The sequence below is a fragment of the Biomphalaria glabrata genome, chromosome 8 (genome assembly GCF_947242115.1).
Source record: "Biomphalaria glabrata chromosome 8, xgBioGlab47.1, whole genome shotgun sequence".
Classification (NCBI taxonomy): domain Eukaryota; kingdom Metazoa; phylum Mollusca; class Gastropoda; family Planorbidae; genus Biomphalaria; species Biomphalaria glabrata.
This window is the reverse complement of record NC_074718.1, coordinates 42,028,612-42,051,094: the sequence shown is the minus strand read 5'-3', so window position 1 is coordinate 42,051,094 and position 22,483 is coordinate 42,028,612. Positions and strand designations below refer to the sequence as shown.

General features: G+C 34.1%; 1 protein-coding gene across 2 annotated transcripts; it reads left to right on the top strand.

The window, feature by feature from the left end:
• The first annotated feature begins 6 nt into the window (after window positions 1-6).
• LOC106061462 (RNA-binding protein 26-like) lies at window positions 7-22,426 on the top strand. Of its 2 annotated transcripts, none has more exons than XM_056038313.1 (21): window positions 7-167; window positions 1,638-1,756; window positions 5,396-5,574; window positions 6,050-6,471; window positions 7,901-8,178; window positions 8,618-8,833; window positions 9,390-9,500; window positions 10,062-10,169; window positions 10,868-11,038; window positions 11,776-12,024; window positions 12,306-12,454; window positions 12,576-12,815; window positions 14,404-14,544; window positions 14,988-15,161; window positions 18,238-18,312; window positions 18,500-18,568; window positions 18,913-19,020; window positions 19,591-19,782; window positions 19,937-20,023; window positions 20,473-20,586; window positions 20,965-22,426. In XM_056038313.1, the coding sequence occupies exons 1-21, from the start codon at window positions 109-111 to the stop codon at window positions 21,406-21,408; spliced, it is 3,705 nt and encodes a 1,234-aa protein (XP_055894288.1). In that variant the 5' UTR covers window positions 7-108; the 3' UTR covers window positions 21,409-22,426. The 2 variants fall into 2 exon arrangements, with proteins under 2 accessions (XP_055894288.1, XP_055894287.1); XM_056038312.1 differs by having other exon boundaries at window positions 18,913-19,041.
• Window positions 22,427-22,483: the final 57 nt, after the last annotated feature.

Genomic DNA, 22,483 nt, shown 5'->3' with positions numbered 1-22,483 from the left:
CAGTAGTAGTTTTTAGGAGCACAGTTCTATTTCCGGTCAATTTTAACACAATTGTAGACTAGTAAGACTAGAGTTATATTATAATTTATTAATTTTACTTGAAACATAATGATAATAGAACAAGTAGAGGCGTTAAAAACTTGGCTGACAAACAAATTATCACCCATGTAAGTATCGAACTAAATCATATATCTAGACTAGCTGTACTGTGTCAGTGTATCAAGATCCAGAGTGAGAGTCTAAAACTGTCAGTCAGACTCAATCTCAATCAATGCCCCCCCCCCCCCCCCCAATCAGTTGAAGGCCATAACTTGAAACTGAAACTTGAAAAAGAATACTAATCTAAGTAGTAATATACCCGTGTAAGTATCGAACTGAATTATATATCTAGACTAGCTGTACTGTATCAGTGTATCTAGATTTAGATCCAGAGTGAGACTAGTGAGGGTCTATCCACACACACAAAGGCCCCCCACACACACACACACAGACAAAGGCCCCCGTGTTGAAGGCCATAACTTGAAAAAGAATACTAATCTAATAGTAGTAATAGATCTAGGTTCTATTAAATTAAGACATAGAATTCTAGCTTCACCCCAACTAGCAGTAGATTTGAGTAGATCTATAATAATTAAATAAATAATGATAATATATATATATATATATATATATAGTCTATAATAGACTCTAAAATCTAGAGTAGAGTGGAGCACAGTTGTTGAGCTGTTAAAGTTAAGTGCTTGGGCGGCTTGGCTTCCGAACCTGGGGTTCTGGGTTCGAATCCATTTAGGGGCTCCAAAGCCAACTTAAACACATCTTTTTGCTATTTATACTTCAACAAAATATAAATATATATAAAATATATAGACAGACATATCAGATGTCCAATCAGATGTTAAACTTTTGCATGTAATCATAATGACTTGCAAATGGGTAGAGTGTGAATCAAGTAAATGTTATTAAATTTATAACTATGACTCTGAGAGCCTGAATCTACTTTTGCCTAAGTTAAAACTTTAGATTACCATATTTTCTTACACGCTGTTCTTGTGTATCCTGCATAGTAAATGAGTTTTGTGTGCGTGTGTGTGTATCTATGGAAAGTGTGGTTTAAGGTTTAGTGGTCTTAGCCTAAGGGAAAGTATTTTTGAATCAGTTCGGATTAGGTGTACTTAAGGTTTTAGAGATTAAGCAAAGAGTTTATAGTTATGACTTTTTTCTGTATGCTTTAAAAAAAATCAAACAAACCCATCAATACAGTTAATTTATTTCCAGGTTTGGGTTTGGGGTTACATGTATAACATGTTTATATGTCAGATTCAAAGAGACACAATCAATTAAATAGCGTAAGAACAAGTTTAGAAATATTTGTATATTGTGTTAATGACACAGTATTGTAAATAATGCTAAAGAATGTATGGCTTACAGATATGTACATTTTTCTTACAAGCTTGCAATGTGTTTGATTCATTTCTAACAAGCTTAAGAAAGAAAATATTTAAGATTCAATTACCTTACAACTGTTTTTAAATACTTGAGAGATTAAAGGAATATGTATCTTGACCTCTATGGCTGTTACTAAGAACAGTGTTGTATGTGTGCCAAAATGTTCACTTTTTAAAATCTCTGTTATCTAGCTGTGATGCTGAGCCTAGTGCTTTAGCCAAGTACGTGTGTGCTCTGGTCAAGAAAGATAAATCAGAGCAAGAATTACGTGATATTTGCGTTGACCAGCTGGATGTTTTTCTGCAGCAAAGTAAGACATGAACGATCAAATGAGCATGTTTTGTTTTGTTTTTTTAATTTATATGTCCACAATCTTTCATTGTAAGTAAAATTTGAAGCTATACTTTTAAATTTTGTTGATATTTAGAAATACTTGTGTTCTTTTTAGAATTTTTTTTTTTTTTGTTGAGATTAATACTATTTTTTATTGCTTGTGAGACTTTTTTTTTTTAAATGGTTATAATTAAATGTTACCTTGTCCTGGGATGCTGTTAAATAAACCCTGTTGTATATATGACATAGAAATTTATGCATTGATATATAAAACGACCTTGTTTTCAGAATGTCTTTGTATTGTCACTAGTATTTTTGATATAAGGCGGAAAACAGATTGAGCTCTCAACATTCTACTTTAAGGACCATTTTTTTGACCAATTTCAAAATTACTTTTATTGACATATTATATATCAAATTTATTGCCCAAGAATAGAGGAATTCAAAAAAAATAAAATCAGAAGCAACAGACAATTATTTAACTTGAAAAAATGAGGTCAAACACACTTACCCCTAATAATGAAAAATTCATCACTCACAGAAGATATGTCCCATAATCCATGAATTTCACAAATTCACAATATTATTTATAGAAAAATATATCCCAAAGTAAAGTATATTTATAGAACATTTGAAAAAAATATAAAAACAAGTTTTTTAAGTCATTTATGCAAATTAATTGAGCCACCCCAGACCCCACCCCCTCCATAAAAAAAATTAGGTTGCAAATTATACTTTATCATTATCCTAAATAACAAAAACATAATCAGTTTAGACATATTATGTATCAATTTTAATGCCCAAGAAGAGAGGAATCCAAAAAAATTAAATTCATTATCATCAGACAAGTATTTAACATAAAAAAATGAGGTCAAACACACTTACCCCTAATAATGAAAAATCCATAATTCACAGAAGATATGTCCAATAATCCATGAATTTCACAAATTCACAATATTATTTGCATAAAACTATGTCACAAAGTAAAGTATATTTATATAACATTTGAAAAAAAAAACAACAACCTTAAAAAGTATTTATAATTAATAAATAAGCCCCCTCTTCGGCCCACGCTACCAATAAAAAGTCTTTTTTTTTTCTCTTATCTTCATGTTTTAACATGATACTATTTATATCAATTTTAGATAAAGGTTATAGATATGTATAATTTTAGACTAGAAAAGATCTAATATTAAATGAAATATTATCAAGATTTAGATCTATTCTAGTTCTTGATCACTTTTTAGATCTAGGTCTAGAGTACTCTACTTAGAGTTAGACCTAATAAAGCTTAACTTGCATGGTGCATGATCTATATCTATTGACTATTCTGTTTACTATCTCAAATAATCTCAATCTTTGTATCTGTAGTAACTGTTGCTGAGAAAAGAAATAAAAACAACTTTTATAATTTGGTTAATATGTGTTTGTTGTTATTTTTAACTATGTCACTATGTCTATTGAATCTCTTCTACTCTTGTTTATAATTGACTAGATCTAGATTTTTTCCACTTTAACTTTAAGTAATTTAAGATGTAGATCTAGAGATCAGATCTAATTTAACCCTACTGAGTTTATAAGATCCTATGAATTAGATTTAGATATATAAAATCTTAGATCTAATCTACATTTAGATTCCTAGATCCACACGTGTACATCGCTAATTGACTATCTACTAGTAGTACTAGTTACTAGATCTAGAAATGACTAGATAGTAGATTTAGATCTCAGATTTTTTTCCATGTTAAAATCTAGTCCTAAGTCTTACTATGAATTATATTTAGACGTAGATATAAGGCTATATAAATTATATAGATCTAAGACCTAGAGTCTACATTTAGACTTAGACTAGATCACTACGGTCTTGATTCTTGATCCACGTGTGTACATCGCTACTTGACTATCTACTAGAAATGACTATATTATATAAATATAGATCTAAATCATCTAGTTCTAGATCTAATCTATCCTGATAAGAGAATTTAGATCTAGATCAGTAAATATTTAAATAATTTCACGCTTATTAACTCTAATGACTAGATCTAGACTAATCTAATCGCAGAGTCTAAGTCCAGTGACCTAGATCTAGTCCTAGACCTAGAGATCGATCTATGTCTAACTAATCTAAAAGCATTTCGCTAGATTGATTTTAAAATATGGTTAAGATCTAGTCTTTATAGATCTAGATCTGTAGAAACTATTATAGATCTAGAGATAGATTAATTTAGATCTAAAATCTAAGTTCAAAATGTGCCCCCCCCCCCCCCCATCGCGCTGAAACATCGCATTGCCGGGCCGATTTTATGACGCATGCAATGCACCAATATTAAAGTAAAATAATTGCAGTAGTAGTCGATATTGATTTAAAAATTATAGGTTTTTAGCTTTTACAGACTAAGATCTCAATTCAGAGGTGCGCCTTCAGGTTGACTAAGTCAAAACGTGTGTTTGTTTGTTTTTATCGCGCGCGCCTGGCTAAAGATAGATACCCGTGTTCCCGTCCTTGAAGTTAATTATTGAAGAAAACGACATCCTATTATTAAAGCAGAATAATTAACTAAGCAGTTGATATTATGAACTGAATTATCTGTAATAGATTCTGTCTATAATTACCTTTGCTAGAATTATCGCTTCGAATATTTCTGAGCGAATGACAAAAAAAAAAAAGCACTTTGAACGGGAGGTCATGAAGTCAATTCCGGCGACCTCCATTCTGATTGGTGTTAAAAAAAACGAGATTTTATAAATATTTTTTTATTTTAAATAACCAAAAAATAAAAAAAATAAATAATTATGATGATAGAAATACAAAAATAAGTGTTTTGAAACGAAAATCGGCAAAATGTAATTTATATTAAAAAAAAAATGTACACATTGTTTGGCGACATCACAACTTCAAAAATTGCATCGAGGCTATTTTTTTTCAAATTTAAGACAAAAGAAGCATTTTATTTACTTTTTTTTTTCTTTATGGTGTATAACAATCATTTTTAAATACTAAGTATGTATTTTATACATGAGTTATATTTCTAAAATATGTTTCTTACCTTTTGAAATGGGATCACATAAATCCAGAAGTAAATGTTGTCTGTCTTTTTGGCAATACTTCATGATATTCACAAATGCACAAATTCCATATAAAAACGAATTTCAAAAAAATTTTGCTAATGAAGCTTCCAGAAACATAGATCTATCCATCAGTAAATGCAAATATACCACAGATGGTCTATATTCAGAGATAATGAATATTGAACTCGAAAAATGCATTTTCAATAGAGAATCTGTTTTCCGCCATAACACAGTTCTGATTTATAGTTATTTCTAAAGAGTCTATTTTAGACTTCACGTCATGCATTCATTCCTTTTAGCTTTATCTTTACATAACCTACTTTTTAGAACGTTGTACCTGAAATGTCCATATTTAACTATGTTAGCAAGCTTGGTTTAAAATTTGTCCATGTTAAGAAGTTTGATGTTAACATTAGTTTACAAATTAGAATTTTATTTTCTACATTTATTATAAACCCAAAATTTGTTTTTCTATTATTTGTAGACACCAAACCTTTATTTTCTACATTTATTATAAACCCAAAATTTGTTTTTCTATTATTTGTAGACACCAAACCATTTGTTGATGAGTTATTTGAAGTGCTCAAGTCTAAAGTCTACATTCCTCCTGCGTCAGAATTAAAGCCTGCAGTTATTGCTTCCAGCACTAGCAAACCTGAGATTAAGGCTTCTGTTGTACAGCCAGTGAAGGAAAGGGATGAAACGACAAAGAGGAAATTCTCAGAAGTATGAATACAAAAAGTTTTTGTCAAAATAAAAAAAAGGATGAAACTTTTAAACGAAATTTACATTTTTGTGAAATAGTTTTAAATTGTTTGGAAAAAAATTAATAGTATAGTTATAGTTGATTTTAGATATTTTATTATTTTATGTTTGTACTGCAAGCAAGTACTAATGTTACTAGTTCAAATTAGTGATGAGAAAGTAAATGAAATTCTCATTGTATTGGTTTGTTATTTACCTATTATATCGACCTTTAATTGGGTTTATGCATGATTTCATCACTATTGCACACTTGTATTGTGTGGGACGTGATTACTTTTCTTTCTAATGTTATCTAACTAGATCTTCAGATCATTATAGGTTTCTTGATCTGTTCTCTAAATCTATTATATGTAATAAGGAAACTACTACTAAATCTAGATCTATAATGTTAATGCTTTCTGTTTTGTAACTGAATTAAAATTATAACCATGACCAGATTTCATCCACAACTGATGACAAAGAGAATAAGGAAAGTTTGTCAAGTGCTAGTGCTGTAACGAATCCTTCTCTGTCAACTAAGGAAACAGGATCAGGGGATGCCAAGGACATCCGAGATACCAGAGAACCTAGAGCCTTGTCCCGGGATGCTAGAGACAAAGAGAAGGACAGGGATAGCTCGAGAGATCGGCGTGACTCGTGGAGGGATGAGAAGAACAGAGATGGGATCCGAGATGCAAGGGACATCATAAGAGAACGTGTGGACAGGGTGGACAGTAAATACCCCGACTCCAGAGGGGACACAAGAGAGGTCAGGGAACCCAGAGATTTGAGGGATAGAGATCATAGAGAAAGGGACAGAGATTTCCGCGTTAGGAGGAGGTCACGCAGTCGCAGCATCAGTCCTCGTCGTAGAGAATTGTGAGTAAACTTTGATTCATAACTTTATTTGCTTAACTCTGGCAGGTGCTTGTAGGCTTTATGCTGTGATGCATTTTTAAATATACATCTATGTGAATTAGAACATTTTTTACAAGCTTATATAATAACGTTAAAATGTATAAGTATATATACTATTTATAGTTTTGACGATAAAAACATACAAGCCACTCAAGAAGAAAGAATGTTCCTATAGAAAAACGCAAATGAAACATGAAGAGTTTAACTTAGGAGAATATTTTAAATTTTTTTTTATTGCTTACAATTGAACACACTGTGTCTGAATTGCATTGGTCAAGACCAATCCAGACCTGCCTACCGTTACGCAAAATGCGTATTCGTTACGCAAAATCTCCCAAAAATGACCAGCAGTACGCAAATACGCATTTAACCAGTCGCGTTACGCATTTCGTATACTTTTTTTTCCCTCTCTTGACTAGCTTACGAGCGGTCACTGAGGTCACGCTAAGCCGTCCTGTTGGGGGGGGGGGGGGGACAGAAAAGGTGAGGGAACACATTGTGTCCAGATCTGTACGTTGATTGGTTCTTAAAAGCAATTAGATTTAGTCTAGAAATGAAGAACGCGAGAGTGAGGGAGTGGCGGGTTGGTACACCAACGTGACTTTTTTTTTTTTGTAAGTTCATTAGTAGAAATTAATTATGTTGAATCCCTGATTCCCGTATTCATTTGTATAGAAAAAAAAATATCGAAGTGCTATCGATTCAAAACACATTGAGTGACATTTTAGATATCTAGTCTAGATCTGGATTCTAGATCTAGAATCTAGATAGTAGATAACTTGTTATACAGGAATAGATTTAGCTAGTCATTACGTTATGTCATCATGATTCTCTACATTCTACATTACTCTACAATCTAGATCTAGATCTCTAGATCCAATTTAGTAGTAGTATGATTTACTAGCTTATCTAGATCGATAACATCTACTACCATCTAGTCTAGATTCTTAGTCTTAGTATAGAATAGATCAAGGATGAAGGTAGGCCTACGAAAGTTTGGAGTAGACCTACGTTTGTAGCGGATCCACGGCATCGGTAACACTCTTGAGCCCAGATCTAGAGTAGATTATATTCATTATATAGACATAGATCCAGATCTAGTCTAGATATCATCTCTATTGTCGTATTGATCTAGATTTAGATTGTAGATCTAATCATGACATCTAGATCTAATATTATATATATATATATATGACAAAATATTTGATCGCGTAAGTGTTACGCATTTTGGTGCCAAAATACGCATTTTGACCATCAGCGTTACGCATTTGGACTTTTTTTGGTAGGCAGGTCTGCCAATCAAGTTTTATTATTTGTGTACATAATTTTAAGTACAATATCTGAAATGCTGTGCTCTTAACAATTTATATAAAATGTGTGTATTTATCAGTGATGAACGCCGAAGACGATATGATGAGAGACCAAGATACTCACCAGAACGGCGCTGGGCACGGCGAAGAACCTGGTCCCGCAGCCCTCGGCGGTTAAGGTCACCATTAGATAGAGGTTTGCGTGCTAGATCAAGAAGTCCAAGACCTCGTTCACGTAGCCCTAGAGACAGGTACACTAGGTCTTTTAGAACAAGATCTAGATCAAGATCACTGCGGCACAGATCATGGAGTAGATCAGGAAGTCCAAATCGTCTAAGAACAAGATCACCATCTAACAGTAAGTGAAAAATTGCTTTACAAATCTTTATCAATATAATTTCAGATTCTCTTTAAGGCTGGGTTTAATTATTCTCAAGATGCATTTGTAAACCTTTTTTTTCTTTTTGTTTGCTTTTTTAAATTCTTGGTGATTTGATTTTTTTCCTTTGAAATTTTGGTTTTTGAAATATTTAAGTAGAATTTTATACCATATTGTGTTAGGGGTGATTAAATACATGGCACATTTTTAACTTAAAAAATAAGCAATAAATAGCAGTTGAGAATTGATCTTTTTCTTTCTAGTGTTTAAAGATTATAATGATAATAACGTTGTAATGCTTTCTAAATGTTAAGAACTTTGCTACTGACCTTATTCTATCTTAATCTACTGCTTAACATGTGTAGTTTTCTAAGTTATGAAAGATAAATACTGTAATAATTTGGATGAAATTGGGTAGCTCGTCAGCCAGACAGTCGTGGTTCCACACCTCTCCAGGACAATGACTTTATATCCTCATCTACCAATGACCATGCTCCTGCTGTCACGAGCACTGTTGGCTTCCGCGCCTCCGATGACAGAGCAGACAACAGGCTAGCATCCAGTGTGGATGTTGGACCACCTGTGTTTGTACAAAATGTCCAGAACATCAGAAGAAGGTGTCAGAATTTTGAAGGTACTGAAATACTTGTATACAAATTTAACTTTCTTCCAGTCATTTGTGTGTGTGTGTGCTGTGCTAGGGTTGGGTATCATTATTTTATTCAAGTCCCCAGGGACATGATTTAACTTTCTTTAAAAATTCTGGTTGAATATGAAAGTTATTTTATTCTTTTAAAAATGAGGGGGCTAGGATTGGTTTGATGATCATTAGAAAGTAATTCCTGTAACAATAAAAAGTAATTACCAAGATATTTTCAAAAATGCAAGTGTTGAGTTTTAAATGGCATCATTTTGTTTAGATAAAATCAAATATCACATATTAAAAAAAAAGAATTTAAATTAAGACATTTGCTTTCTGAATTGTGGTCACAATTTGAGAGTATATTTTGAAATAAAGTCATACTAAAGGAAAAGGATTATGCTTAAGGACATTACCTATGATAATAGATTCTTCTGCAATCAACCTTGGCTAACATTTGAAGATTGACTGTAATTTTAGTTGGGTAATATTTCATGCCTCATTTTCTAGCGTACTTTTTTTTTGTCATGAATTTTATTACATACTTCAGAGAAAGGCTACTGTGTGTTGGGAGATATTTGTCCTTACGATCATGGTTCTGATCCTGTTGTGGTGGAGGATGTCTCAATTCCCAGTGTATTGCCAGGATCCAATGCATCTGGTCAGAGCATTGTTTTATTTATTTATGTGTTGTTTTTTAGTTACTGCTCTTTTTTTTTTTCTCTGCATGTCATTATGTTGTTATTTTATTAATCCCCAAATATTGAACTTTTTCATCCATTTTTTTTCCATTATTTAATTGAATAGCTGTTATCTAAAGAACAGACTTGTATAACTTGAAGGCAGCCTTGCATAGAATGAAATTTAAAGGAAATGCTAGAATTTGCTTGTTAGTGTCATTCATAAGTTATCTATTTGGTTTAGACTTTTAACTGTATCAACGTATACCTGACATTACAGGCAGTATAACTGAGTACAGAAAGTTTTGAATAGTAACAACTAAATACTTCAGTTACATGCTTGAACATCAGATTTATTCAAAGATTTAACACAAAAAAACCCAGCAACATAGTTTCATACAGAAATGGTTCATTAAGTTTTGTCATTTTTTGTTAGCTCTATGTAATTGTTAGTGGACTTCTGTAATTGAATACTTATAAAGCTCAAAATGTCAGGCTATTTTTTCATTATAAAATTAATGGCTTATAAAATCTGCTCGCAGGTGTATCAAATATCCCCTCTGGATTTATTCCCCCTGATGTCCGTGTGCCCCCACCAGGTCACCTGCCACTTCGGATCAACTTACAGCGGCCACCCCCTCCTACTCATGGTAAATACATTTCTAAGTGGTGTCGGATTCGCCTTTTATTTTATTTATTATTTTTACAACTTTTTAAGATTTCTATTGGGGCATTGAAAATAAGCTTTTCAATTTTTGTTTAAATGTATGCTTTAATTTTACTTTGCATTACAAATTTAATTATGTTATTAAAGTTAGCTAATTTGTTCTATAACAAGGACTTAACTATATTTTTTTTGCAAAACAGCACCATCAGGGTGTCTGCATAGGTCAATAAATTCTAATTGTAAATAATAGGTGCTTTTCTCTCCCTGAAGGACGACATTTCAGAGCTTACATTGTATTTGTCAGCACCTAAATTACATTTCTAAAATAAGAAGTGATGAAACAAACAAAAAACAAACAACTGGAAAATATGTTTTTGAAATTATAGAAAGTAAATTTTATATCAACAACGTCATTCAGTGATTTCTCACCTGGGCCAAAGTCACACTCTCCACAATTAATGTCTAAACACACTTCAACACTGTCTGCTGTCACATTAAATTTGGGCACTAATGAAGATATATAAACAACAAAGTAGTTGAGTCACATTTAATTTGTAAAAAAACAAAAGAAGTTGAGTCACATTAAATTCATAAACAACAAAGTAGTTGAGTCACATTTAATTTATAAACAACAAAGCAGTTGAGTCACATTGAATTTCATATGAAATGCTTTTCTGCTAGTTGAACCATACTTGCCTGAAGCTCCACGCCTTCAAGGTCCAATCAGACCGCCATTTCTAAGAGGTCCACCAGACCTGCATCAGCCACCCCCAGGGATGATCCTGAACAGACCACCTCCACCTGATCAGTTTTATAGGAGAGAAGTTCTACTCAACCGGCCACCACCAGAAGGCAAGTAGTTTGCTTGTATCAAATTCTGGTGTGTGTGCAACAAATTGGAGTCCCTTTCTTCTAGTTAGGCCTCCTTTTGTTACTGTTATCAATTTTGCTTGACATCTTTGCTGCTGTGGGCATTCATTTTTGAAGAGATAAAGACGTTTGAGTGTTACATAGTGCTTGGTTTCTTAACCGAAGGGTGTCGGGTTTGAATCTTGTTTTCAGGACACCCCTGTGTCCACCCAGCTCTAATGGGTTGGTGACGTGCGATGGTGAAGGTAAGGGCAGTAAGGGTTATTGTGCTGGCCACATGTCACCCTTGATAGCTGTCAGCATTGGAAACAGGTGAGCTTTACATCATCTGCCCCCCGTAGATCACTACGTCTGAAAGGGGAACTCAACTTCATTTTTTTAAATTTGAAATAGATTAACTTAAAAACATTGTCACATTTTGGGAAGAATGCTTTGTGTCTATTTTATGAATGACCAAAAGTTACTTTTTAATCTTTTGTTTAGTTAAAATAATTATATTTACAATTTTTATATTTTGTTTCGTCAAACTTTGTCTCTCTCTTTTTTTTTTTTTTTTTTTTTTTTTAATGTCAATTTAGTTTTGACCTCCGCAGTAGTCAAGTGCACGCTACTTCTTCTATATTTAGATTCTGTTAGGTTTGAGCATGAAGCATATTAATTGTTATAGGAATAAATTGTATTCATCTGGTTTATTTTGTGTTTCTGTATTGATTCTGTAGTGGGTGAAATACAGAATCTAGAGAAGGAACCTTCTAGAATAGTTATCCCAGCCAAAAGACCTTATAGTTCATTAGGCGATAGTGACACAGCTGGGCAGCCTCCTGTTCGAATGGCCTTCGTTAATCAGCAACATGTCATGTTTTCTGGGCCACCTCAGCAGCCGCCTGCTCCACCACAGAATCAGCCTCCCCAGAGGAGAGGGTTTGATTACAGCCGGTTGGGTACTACAGACAGGAGGGAAACCTTTGGTAAGTCTAATAATCACTGACCCTATATAGCCAAACCCTGACTTTAAGTGTTCTTTGTGTATATATATTTATTCAGTTCCTTTTAATGTGTAGACTAGCTTACATTACTAAACCAGAACAGAAGGTATGTAAAAAATCAAGTGAAGAATAAATGATAGCTATTAAATCAATAAAATAAGATTTTATTGTACAGTACTGAGTATTGAGTGATAATTCTGTGCGTGTCTAGTTCCTTTTAGTTGAGCACAGAGTGATAAAATATCTGATATTTCTCTCTAAAGGCAGGGGAGGAATAAGAATACCAGGACCTAGGGCTTCATTTAAGTTTGGAAATCTCACACTGGAGGTGCGCAAGATTCCACCTGAACTGAATAACATTGCTAAACTGAATGAGCATTTTGGTAAATTTGGAAGCCTGACAAACATCCAGGTAAGTGACTTAATATAATTACTTAGTGACTTAGATGATACCAATCAGAAATATGATAAAATTAGCTGTCAACTACTATTAAGAGTTATAAATGTACATTTTGTTTCTTTATATTTTAAAGGTGAAATACCAGAATGACCCTGGTGCAGCGCTGATCTCCTTTTCCAATAATGCAGAGGCCACCGCAGCCTATCGCAGCCCTGAGCCTGTGTTTAACAACAGGTTTATCAAATTGTTTTGGCACAATCCTGAGAAACAGGTGGATCTCGATGGAGATGCAGAAGGGCCAGTCATTACAGTCAAAGATGATGGTAGGGAGGTTCAGTTGCAGCCCACCACTGGTGGCAGGGTGGGGGATGGTGTAAGTTGATTGCTTCTATGGTTAACATTATGAAATTGTTTTATGTAGGTAAAACTTTTTTTTTTTTTGGTGTGTTTTTTTTTTAATAGTCTTAGTAAGATGTTTAAAGACGTAATAAATGTCAGGATAAAAATCATGTAAAGTTTGAAGAAATCATTTTTTTAAAAACTTTTCCTGTAATCGTGTGGTACTATTTAGCTTTATCTTGGTTAAATGTGCAGAGCATTTAAAATCAGCCACTGGCAAACAATGTGTTGGATGTGGATTCAGGCTTGAAGATAAGCCTTAGTATTATTACATGTGCAGTGCAACACAGATAATATTGTGAATCACTGGAACCTACTCGCTTTGTAGGCAATAATCCTAAATAGATCAAAAGTCGATTACAATGGAGTTTAGCTAGAAGAAACCGAGAAACATTTTGTTTTTAGATTTCTTTTTTTTTTTTACCTTTACCTATCCCTTAGTCTGTGGACCGTTGGGGCACCAGGCAAGATTTGTCGACCGTCTTTCTCCATTCCTCCCTTTTTTTTGCCTTGATCAGAACCTCTCTCAATGGCAGGCCTGTCCATTCTTTAATGTTGTCCTCCCATCGCTTTTTCTGTCTGCCTCTTCTTCTTTTTCCTGGCACTGTTCCCTGAAGAAAGGTCTTTGCGAGCCCCGTAGATCTTGTAATGTGGCCAAAGGTTTTAAGCTTTCGTTTTTTCACAATAGTAAGCAGGTCGTCATGAGCTCCGATCGCTACAGTAACCCTGTCTCTGATTTCTTGGTTTGTGATGCGGTCTTTGAATGTGATGCCTAGGATCCTTCTGTAGCATCTCAATTCCATTGCTAGGATCCTCCTCTCAAGCTCTGCATTCAACGTCCACGACTCGCAAGCATATAAAAATGTGGCCATGACCAGAGAGCGCATCAGTCTAATTTTGGTGCCGAGGGCTAAGCCCTTATCTTTCCATATTATTTTAAGTTTTGAAAGGGCTGCTGTGGACTGTGCTATTCGAGCCAATAATTCGGGTTTTGTTCCCTCATCTGAGACAATAGCTCCGAGGTATTTGAAGCTGTTAACACTAGTTAGCTTTTCACCTCCAATACTGATGCCTCTTTTAAAGCCCTGATGGCTATTGGTCATAATTTGAGTTTTTTCGGCATTTATTTGCATGCCATATGCTGCAGAAGTCATGTCAATTAGATTTCTTAGAGGTTGATATTACCTTGACTCATCGAGGCTTGATTGTATATTAAAGAATGGGACAAGGAAATTCATTGCTAAAACATTTGGTGGCAAAATAAGCAATTAAATTTTAATATTTATATTTAAATTAATAAAAAATTGGCTGATCACTTAATATCCTCATTTATCATTAACTACAGAAACGTAAGACTTTCTAGATTTTATGTTTACCTTTTTAAGAATTAAATGTTTGAAATATTTGGTTCTCTTTTCTGTCTTTCTGTACATCACTGTTAACTAGGACATGTTTTACTGTACTTATGGAAGTGCAACAGATCCCTTACACAAATTTTAAGGTAACATTTTACATAATAAGAGTTTATCTTGCTTGTACAAATATTTTTGCTTTTATCTCAGATTGACCATCCATCTTTGATGTTGCCTGTCCGAAGCAGCATTCCTCCTGCCCATAAGCTTCAGCTGGACAACACGAAGTCCAAGACAGGATCTACTGGTGACGTAGTTGAGTCGCCCTCTCAAAATGAATCAGCAGAAAAAGTAAGTTGATGACTTTGCTTCATTCTCAGTCGGAAACTGCTAAAAAATATTCTCAGAAATGTTTCGAATATTTTAACCTGAAATATTTTATCATTGATATGTCAGAAGTGGGGAAACGAAAAGGAATATTCTAGAGCATGATAAAAACATTTGATTTATTTTGTCTAAGTTAATGTTCTTTGTTTGATTAAATCTTCTTAGCGTTGCCCATTGTTAAGCTCAATCCTTGGCAAATCTTTCTTTGCACAGTACCTTCATTTCATGAGAAATCTTCTCACAGCACATATAAAGTTAAAAATCCTATAAGCATCGTTCAGATAAGTCATTGAGATAACTGTATCCAACTTGTAAAACGTATTCTGCGACAGATGCTCATAGGATTTTTCTTTTTTTTTTTTTCAATATGGTTCTTTTCTGACCTTTTTGTCTTTCATTCCAATCAGTCCATTGTTTACACATCCTCTGTCGGCAATCTCAAGAAAACTGTGTTCAACTCGGCTGCAACACCACCGACACCACCAAAAGCAAAACCTTCATTTGTGAGTCCTACAGCAGTCAAGACAGCTGACTATGTCTCCAGAATGGAAGCAATCAAGAGGATTGAGGAAGATAAGAAAGTTAGTTCATTACTTTCAGATCAAAATTTTACTGAATATCAATTTCCAATTTGATACCTTTTTTCTTTCAGAAAAAAAAGTTGCTTTCTTTTTTTCTTTAGTAAATGGTATTTTAGAATCTATCAATAGTTGTAAATTCTAAACATTGTGTAATGCACAAATTGCATAGCAAATTTCCTAATGGATAATAAAGATTATTTTTATTATTTATTTATTTGTAATATGAAACCTGAATGAACGAACTTAGAAAACTGATCTCTTAATAAGCAAAAAAATTAATTCTAACTTTGCAAACAAAGCTGAACTAGTTTCCTCAATTTTATTTAACTTAAACTAGGGGTGCACCGGATAGTCCCTCCGGCTCCGGCTTCTGCCGAATATCCGGCATTTTTTACTATCCGGTGCTATTCGGCTCCGGTCGGATATCACTACCGGATAGTAAACCGGATAGTAAAAAATACACCTATTTAATATGCATAAAGTGGACCTCGTTCCATTACTGTCTGTTATAGAATGTATTAATGCTTATATGAAAACAAAATAATGTGCTTAAAAATAGAGCCATTATGAACATGCACCAAACATCGTTTATTATAAAGACAAGGCGTGTTAATAACTTAATATAAATAGAGATGAAACTTTACATCATAAATGCGCTTTACATACAGAGCAGCAATGGCTGGCACTTTTTTCAATTTGTCTTGACCTTTGAGTAAGTTAGTTAACATGTTAAAATGCTACATTCCTTGACTACGTCATGCTGACCAGACGTCTGTCTAGCTGTGTGGGTATATCTCCAGAGGTAGAGATGAACAACTCCCACCCCCTTTTATTTGTTTAGTCCATCACATTGAGTTTTTTATGGGTGGGTAACCACAAGTTAAATAAGATGGACGTAGGTTTAATGTCAGCGTATTGACACTCTCTAGTGGTCACACCTTTCGAGGGAACTGAGTTTATTTACTTAGTAGTTAATCTTTATTAGGGGGGGGGCTGGACTACAAGAGCCACACCTCTAATGTAACCAGGTATATTTCTAGATGAACAACTCCCTTCCCCTTTTATTTGTTTAGCCCATCACATTGAGTTCATTGATTGACAGGTGACCCCAAGTCAGATACGATGGACGTAAGCACTCTCTAGAGGTCACACGAGGGAACTAGGTTTGTTATTGGGGGGGGGGTGGACTAGACTTTACATTATAAATTCGTATTACATACGTAGCAGCGATGTCTGGCACATTTTAAAAGCTTGTCTTGACCTTTGAGTGGTCTTGTAAACACGTAATATTCCTTAACTACGTCACGCTGATAATCTGTCTAGATGTGCGAGTATATCTCCAGAGGTAGAGATGAGCACCCCCACCTCCTTTTGTTTGTTTAGTCCATAACATTGAGTTCACGGATAGGCAGCTGACCACATTAAGCCAGATGTCAACGTGTTGACACTTTCTAGAGGTCACATCTTATGAGGGAACTGAGTTTGTTTACTTGGAGTAGATTTTTTATAAGGGGCGGGACTACAAGCCAAATCTCTATAAGGTTAATCTGGTATGAGTTTGTTTATTATGAGATAGGTTGTCAATCAAGGGTCTGGTCCACAAACCAAATTGTTAAGACATATTGACACTGTCTAGAGGTCACTAGATGATGACACTAAGTTTGTTTACTTGGAGAGAAATGTCAATTAGGGCGCTGAACTACAGGACACATCCCTACATGTATTTTGTTACACAAACCACGGGTATAAAAGTGGCTTGCAAGGGCATTTAGTAAATTAAATAGTAATAATAATGGCTGATAAAAAGTCATCACTTATATGGCGTTACTTTAATGTCAAAACAATGGACTACTCTAAAGCAGTTTGCAATGCTTGTAAAATAGTAATGTCACGTGGTAAACCAGGCAAACCTAAAGACTTCTCAACCACCACTATGATTAGTCATCTACGCTCGAAACACCCAGACTTATTCAACGAAATGACTGCATTGAAATCAGCATCAAATAATATCACTGCCTGTGCCAGTACGTCTACGAGCTCCAGTGATTCGTCAAGCCTCACACACAAGCAGCAACCAGGGATTAAAGAGGTCTTAGACAAAGCTAAATTGTGGGATATTAATAGTGATAATGCTAAACGCATTCACTTGGCCATAGCAAAGATGATTGCAACTGACATGGAACCTTACCAAGTAGTTGAGAAGCCTGGATTTATTGGACTTTTAAAAGTACTGGAGAAAAGATACTGTGCCTAGTCGCAAATATTTTACAGAACGTGTTATTCCAGATATCTACGACAATATTTCCTCAAAGCTTCGTGAAATGCTATCTGATGCTAAAAGCATCGCTTTCTCAACGGTCACTTGGACAGCTGATAATACCACCGAATCATATTTTGGTTTAACTGCCCATTGGTTGAATGAGTCATTTGACCGAAGCAGCTATGTTTTGCATTGTACAAAATTTAATGGCCAGCATACGGCTGCAAATTTGCTGTACTTAAGATATTTACTAAGCCATTATCTGTATTAGATACAAACCAGAAGCGGTTTGTGGCCTTTAAAACACGAGCCTAATGACAAGTTGATGGTGTCAAATACATGAACACAAACATCTACCCACTATACAACTTAGATTGTACTTAAGAAAGATTTACGCTATAAAACCAAGAGTGAACTTTACCTTTGAAAGATTTACATTAGTTACATATATGTTTATATATTCTGCATGAGTTATCCCACATTCTACTTTACAATACATACGCACACACCATCTCATGTTACAAAGATTAGTTTATGATAAGCATATCTGTAAAAAAAATGCTGTTCATTTTAATTTATCAATCAGTGATAGAGTTTAAAGTAAGAAAGTAAATAACAAAATAATATGAATATAGGTATGTTATATAGAAGATTTGCAAAAACTTCAGTAAAACGAGCTGTTTGAGTCATGTAGGCTCCGGCTCCGGCCGAATATCTAATTGTACTATCCGGTTATATCCGGCTCCGGCCGGATATCAAAAAGTACTATCCGGTGCACCCCTAACTTAAACGTTGTTTGTTTTGTGTATTATCCAGCAGGCAACAGTGAAACAGGCAGAGCTGGAACTCAAGAAACAGGAACTCCTGGCCAAACAAATAGAACAGCAAAAAGTAAGACTTTGTCTTGTATATTAAGAAAGACTTTTTAGAATAAAAAATGTGGTGCTCACTTTCATTTTAACATTTCTGTGAACTTTCTTGTCTCCATGGTCATTTCTTTATTTTTTATTTCTACATTTGTCATACCATTTCATTTGAAATGTGCCTAACAGATGCCTGCCTTGTTTACTTGCTATAGATTCTGGTGGAAACTTTAGAGAAAAAGAAAGTGACTCTATCAGAAGAAGAAAAGAAAAGTTTGCTGAAAGTAAGTTACACAGCAGTTGTATCTCAGAAACAATAACAGTGTACTAAAACCTCAACTTTGTTATGTTAACATCTCTATCTTTTAGTGAATATTTATCAATGTAATCAAAGAGTGTCATGCAAACAGTCATATGAGCATTTGTATCTAAATATAAATATTGGATCAATGGTTTTTTGGTCTTTTCTTGAATTTGGGCAGTATCTGCTGTGGCTAAACAAGCAATTCTGTAGTGGCAAACTTTGCTGCTGTTCATGTCTGAGAATGCTGATGTAGGGCTATTGAAATCTCTTACGTAACAATAATTTTTTCATTATGTTTGCTAATGTTATTGTTAATTTTCCCAGACTCTGAAAACCATCTCTGATGCCATCGACAAAGTGAAGTACGGCATTGGCTCCAAGAAGACGAATGCCCCTGTATTCCAGGCACCCAACCACACCCACTTTAAATATGTTAGTAATCAAGAACAGGTGGTAAGATCCCTTCATTACGCTACTGGTGAAGGGCTCGTCAGTCTTGTGTTTCACCATTTATCAAATAGTTTAGTATTGATTATAAGTTTGTTTTAAGTAGCCCCAGTAATAGTAATTTATGCTCACCATTATTCTGGCTTTGTCATCGATATAGACAGGTTTCTAATAGTTAGACAATTTTTTAATTCTGTGATGGAAAATTTCTGTTTAACTCTGTTCAAATAAAGACCTTTTAAAAATTGTTGAGGTTGTAACACAATTCAAATGTGTAGTTAAATTTTTTTCAATCTATCTATATAAAATAGTCAGTAATTTCTCTTTGGGTCATAAAGGTTTGAATAATCTAAAATCATTTCAGAGTGTGGTGTCTTTACTGCAACTTTTGATCTTAAGTTCAGATGAAACCTTTTCTCTTAAGTTTAGAAAATTAATTTATCCAACAATATACTCCCAATAGTGTATGACTTTAAACTCAAGTGTTAGGTAGTAATAAGTCTAATTTTTTTTTAAACATCTTACAGTTGAATGTAATGTTCATGTTTTTTAAAGTTTCAGCAAGCCGCAGTCAATCCTGCTCCTGTTGCATTTGGGAGAGGTCGTGGTTGGTCGACTGGCAGAGGTGGTAGCATGATGCACCGTGGACGAGGTCGTGGACACACTTATCTGGACAACAGACCAAAGACGGTTGAGGTCAAGGGATTTGACCTGTCTGAATTGGATGAAATTAAATCTTATTTTTTGGTGAGTTTTAAATTTTAATATAAAATCTAATTTAAAAGTGTTAATTTATAACCACTCACTACTTTTTATCTGTAAGCCAAAAAAAAAAGTTAAAATTTGATTATTGTAACTTTTTAAAAACCGACTTTGTGCTAAATATTTGTTTTAATTTCAGAAATTCGGTGCGATTGATAAAGAAGAATTGGTTGAGGAGGTCCCTAGTGTCTTTTATACCTTTGCTCAACGTATTTCTGCTGAGCTGGTAAGAAACTTTTTCAACAAAGCTCAATTTTATTTAGTACTTATGTATTCATCTTAAAAACAAAATACTGATCTACATTGTCAAGTTGTTTGGTAACATACAGTTAGCATAGTGGCATATAGTTCTCAACTATAGACTGGTCTTAGATCTATGTACATTTTCATTTGGTCTAATGATTTTAAACTTCTTCTCAACATTATTTTATTCAATTTACAATCGAAACTATTGGACCCAGTCCTAAAAATTAAAACCCAGTGTGGTCCAATTAACTGGATTAGACTGTAAAATTTTAATATTTGACAGTATTTCATCCTATCATATGTAACTTGAACCAATACTTTTTAGAATAGTTATCAGAATTTTCAGTTTCTCCACTTTTTTTGTATTTTATGTTACCTCTGCTTACACACTTCTTATTCTAAGATGTAATGTTAATTCTTACTGGCCAGGCTGTTGCACAAGGTGGAAAGTTTAGAAAGAAGCCACTCATTGTTCGCTGGAATCAAATAACTCCAAAGATCAGCAGAACAGAGTCCACGCAGAGTTCTGAAGTGGATGACGATGTATGTCATTTTTGTTTACACAACATTTAGACACGTTTTTTTTATTTTCATTTTAGGACTACTTATAATAATAATAAAATAATTCATTTGTCAATATTTCAGTTGTCAGTAACATTAGGATCCCTGTTTTTTTTTATTTTCATTTTAGAACTACTTATAATAATAATAAAATAATTCATTTGTCAATATTTCAGTTGTCAGTAACATTAGGATCCATGGTTTTTTTTATTTTCATTTTAGGACTACTTATAATAATAATAAAATAATTCATTTGTCAATATTTCAGTTGTCAGTAACATTAGGATCCCTGTTTTTTTTTATTTTCATTTTAGGACTACTTATAATAATAATAAAATAATTCATTTGTCAATATTTCAGTTGTCAGTAACATTAGGATCCCTGGATGAAGATGTCTTGATAGATGTAAACAGCGCTACCAAAACTGCAGCAAACCTGAAGGATAATGTTACACAGCGCCCTCAAGAAGAGGGAGAAGACTCTCGCATGTTTGTCGAGAGCAATAAAGATGAGTTAAAACCCTCAGACAGCAAGCCAGCTCTGATTGAGCGCAGCCTGAGTGAAGACTTGCTGGCAGCAGATGAGGAACACTTTAAAGCCAGCTACTCGGACGATGATGACGATGAAGACCACATAACCGTCACTTTGTCCAGCACAGCAACTACAGCACCCACCATTTACACAAGTGGAGGCAGCTACAACAACGACGGCGCAATGGAACCGGATGAGTTGCATGAACTGGAGGAGGAACTAGATGACGCAAATACAAACATTGACTTTTTAGAAGATGGCTCGTGGAACTGATGAAAAATGATACCCTAGTGTTTGTTTTAACAAATTCTGTTATGAAATTGACTGGAATTGTTTTTGTTTTGTTTTTAATTATGAGTCCTCTACATTCTACACTTTTTTTTTCTCTGCTGTGATGTTAACTATTTTTTCATGTTAGTATTCATCATTAAGACTGTAGCAATCTAAATAAATGACAAAGATTGTAGTTCTTGCAAACAATGCTGTCCTGTTATGTGTCTGACTGTTATATGCAATCAGCTGCCAACTCTCAATAGAAAAGGTTGTCTTTAAATTTCACTTTGTTCAACGTTGTTTCACTGAGAGCACAATCATTTTTTGTTTCCAGAATAAATGTTTGACTGTATGGGTGCAACCAATGTTAGAAATAACGGAAGCCAAACTTATTTTAATAGTAATAGTGTATACCAGGTATTTGTTGAAATTTTCATTAAAAAAAAAAAAAGAGATGACTGTCTTGTGTGGTATGTGCCCTGGACTGTCATTTTGATGGTCCCAGCTTTGAACCCTATTCACTGCCATCCCCCACCCCCCGTCCTAAGTGAGGTTCGGGCTAGGATGTAATAATTGTCAAATCTGATGGAACATTTGAAACATGTAAAACAATGTTAGTTCCTTGTTTGTTTTCAATTCTAAAGTGCAGAAGACAAGGGAATGTAACAAAAGTTAATCTGAGTTCACTTCCTAGTATGAAACTTGTATTAATTTTGTCTCATGAACTACCGGTACTTTATCACTACAAAGAATGAAAAACAAATGTAATCACTATTGTGAACATGTTGAACTTTCTAGTTGAAAACATTCTTAATAACATGCATTTTTGTCTCCCTTCTCATAAATGTGTTATGTCATGTTTGCATTCTAATGTCGTAAACCTTGAGAATGTATAAAACTGTATTTCTCATCAGGCCAATGGTGCAGTCTATAAAGAATATCAATGGCTTGGATGGTAGATGGCATTTGTTAGTGTTCACACATTGCTTTCAGTCTAGAAATAAATTTGACAAGATTTTGTTGTTAGTTTACTTACTTTATTGTTGTCTTACATTTTATAGAAAACAAACACAAA

Coding starts and splice junctions, on each gene's coding strand:
- LOC106061462 (XM_056038312.1), top strand. CDS start 109: ATGATAATAGAACAAGTAGAGGCGTTAAAAACTTGGCTGACAAACAAA. Junction 10,170..10,867: donor GCCACCCCCTCCTACTCATG/GTAAATACATTT, acceptor CTTTTCTGCTAG/TTGAACCATACTTGCCTGAA. Junction 14,545..14,987: donor AAAATGAATCAGCAGAAAAA/GTAAGTTGATGA, acceptor CATTCCAATCAG/TCCATTGTTTACACATCCTC.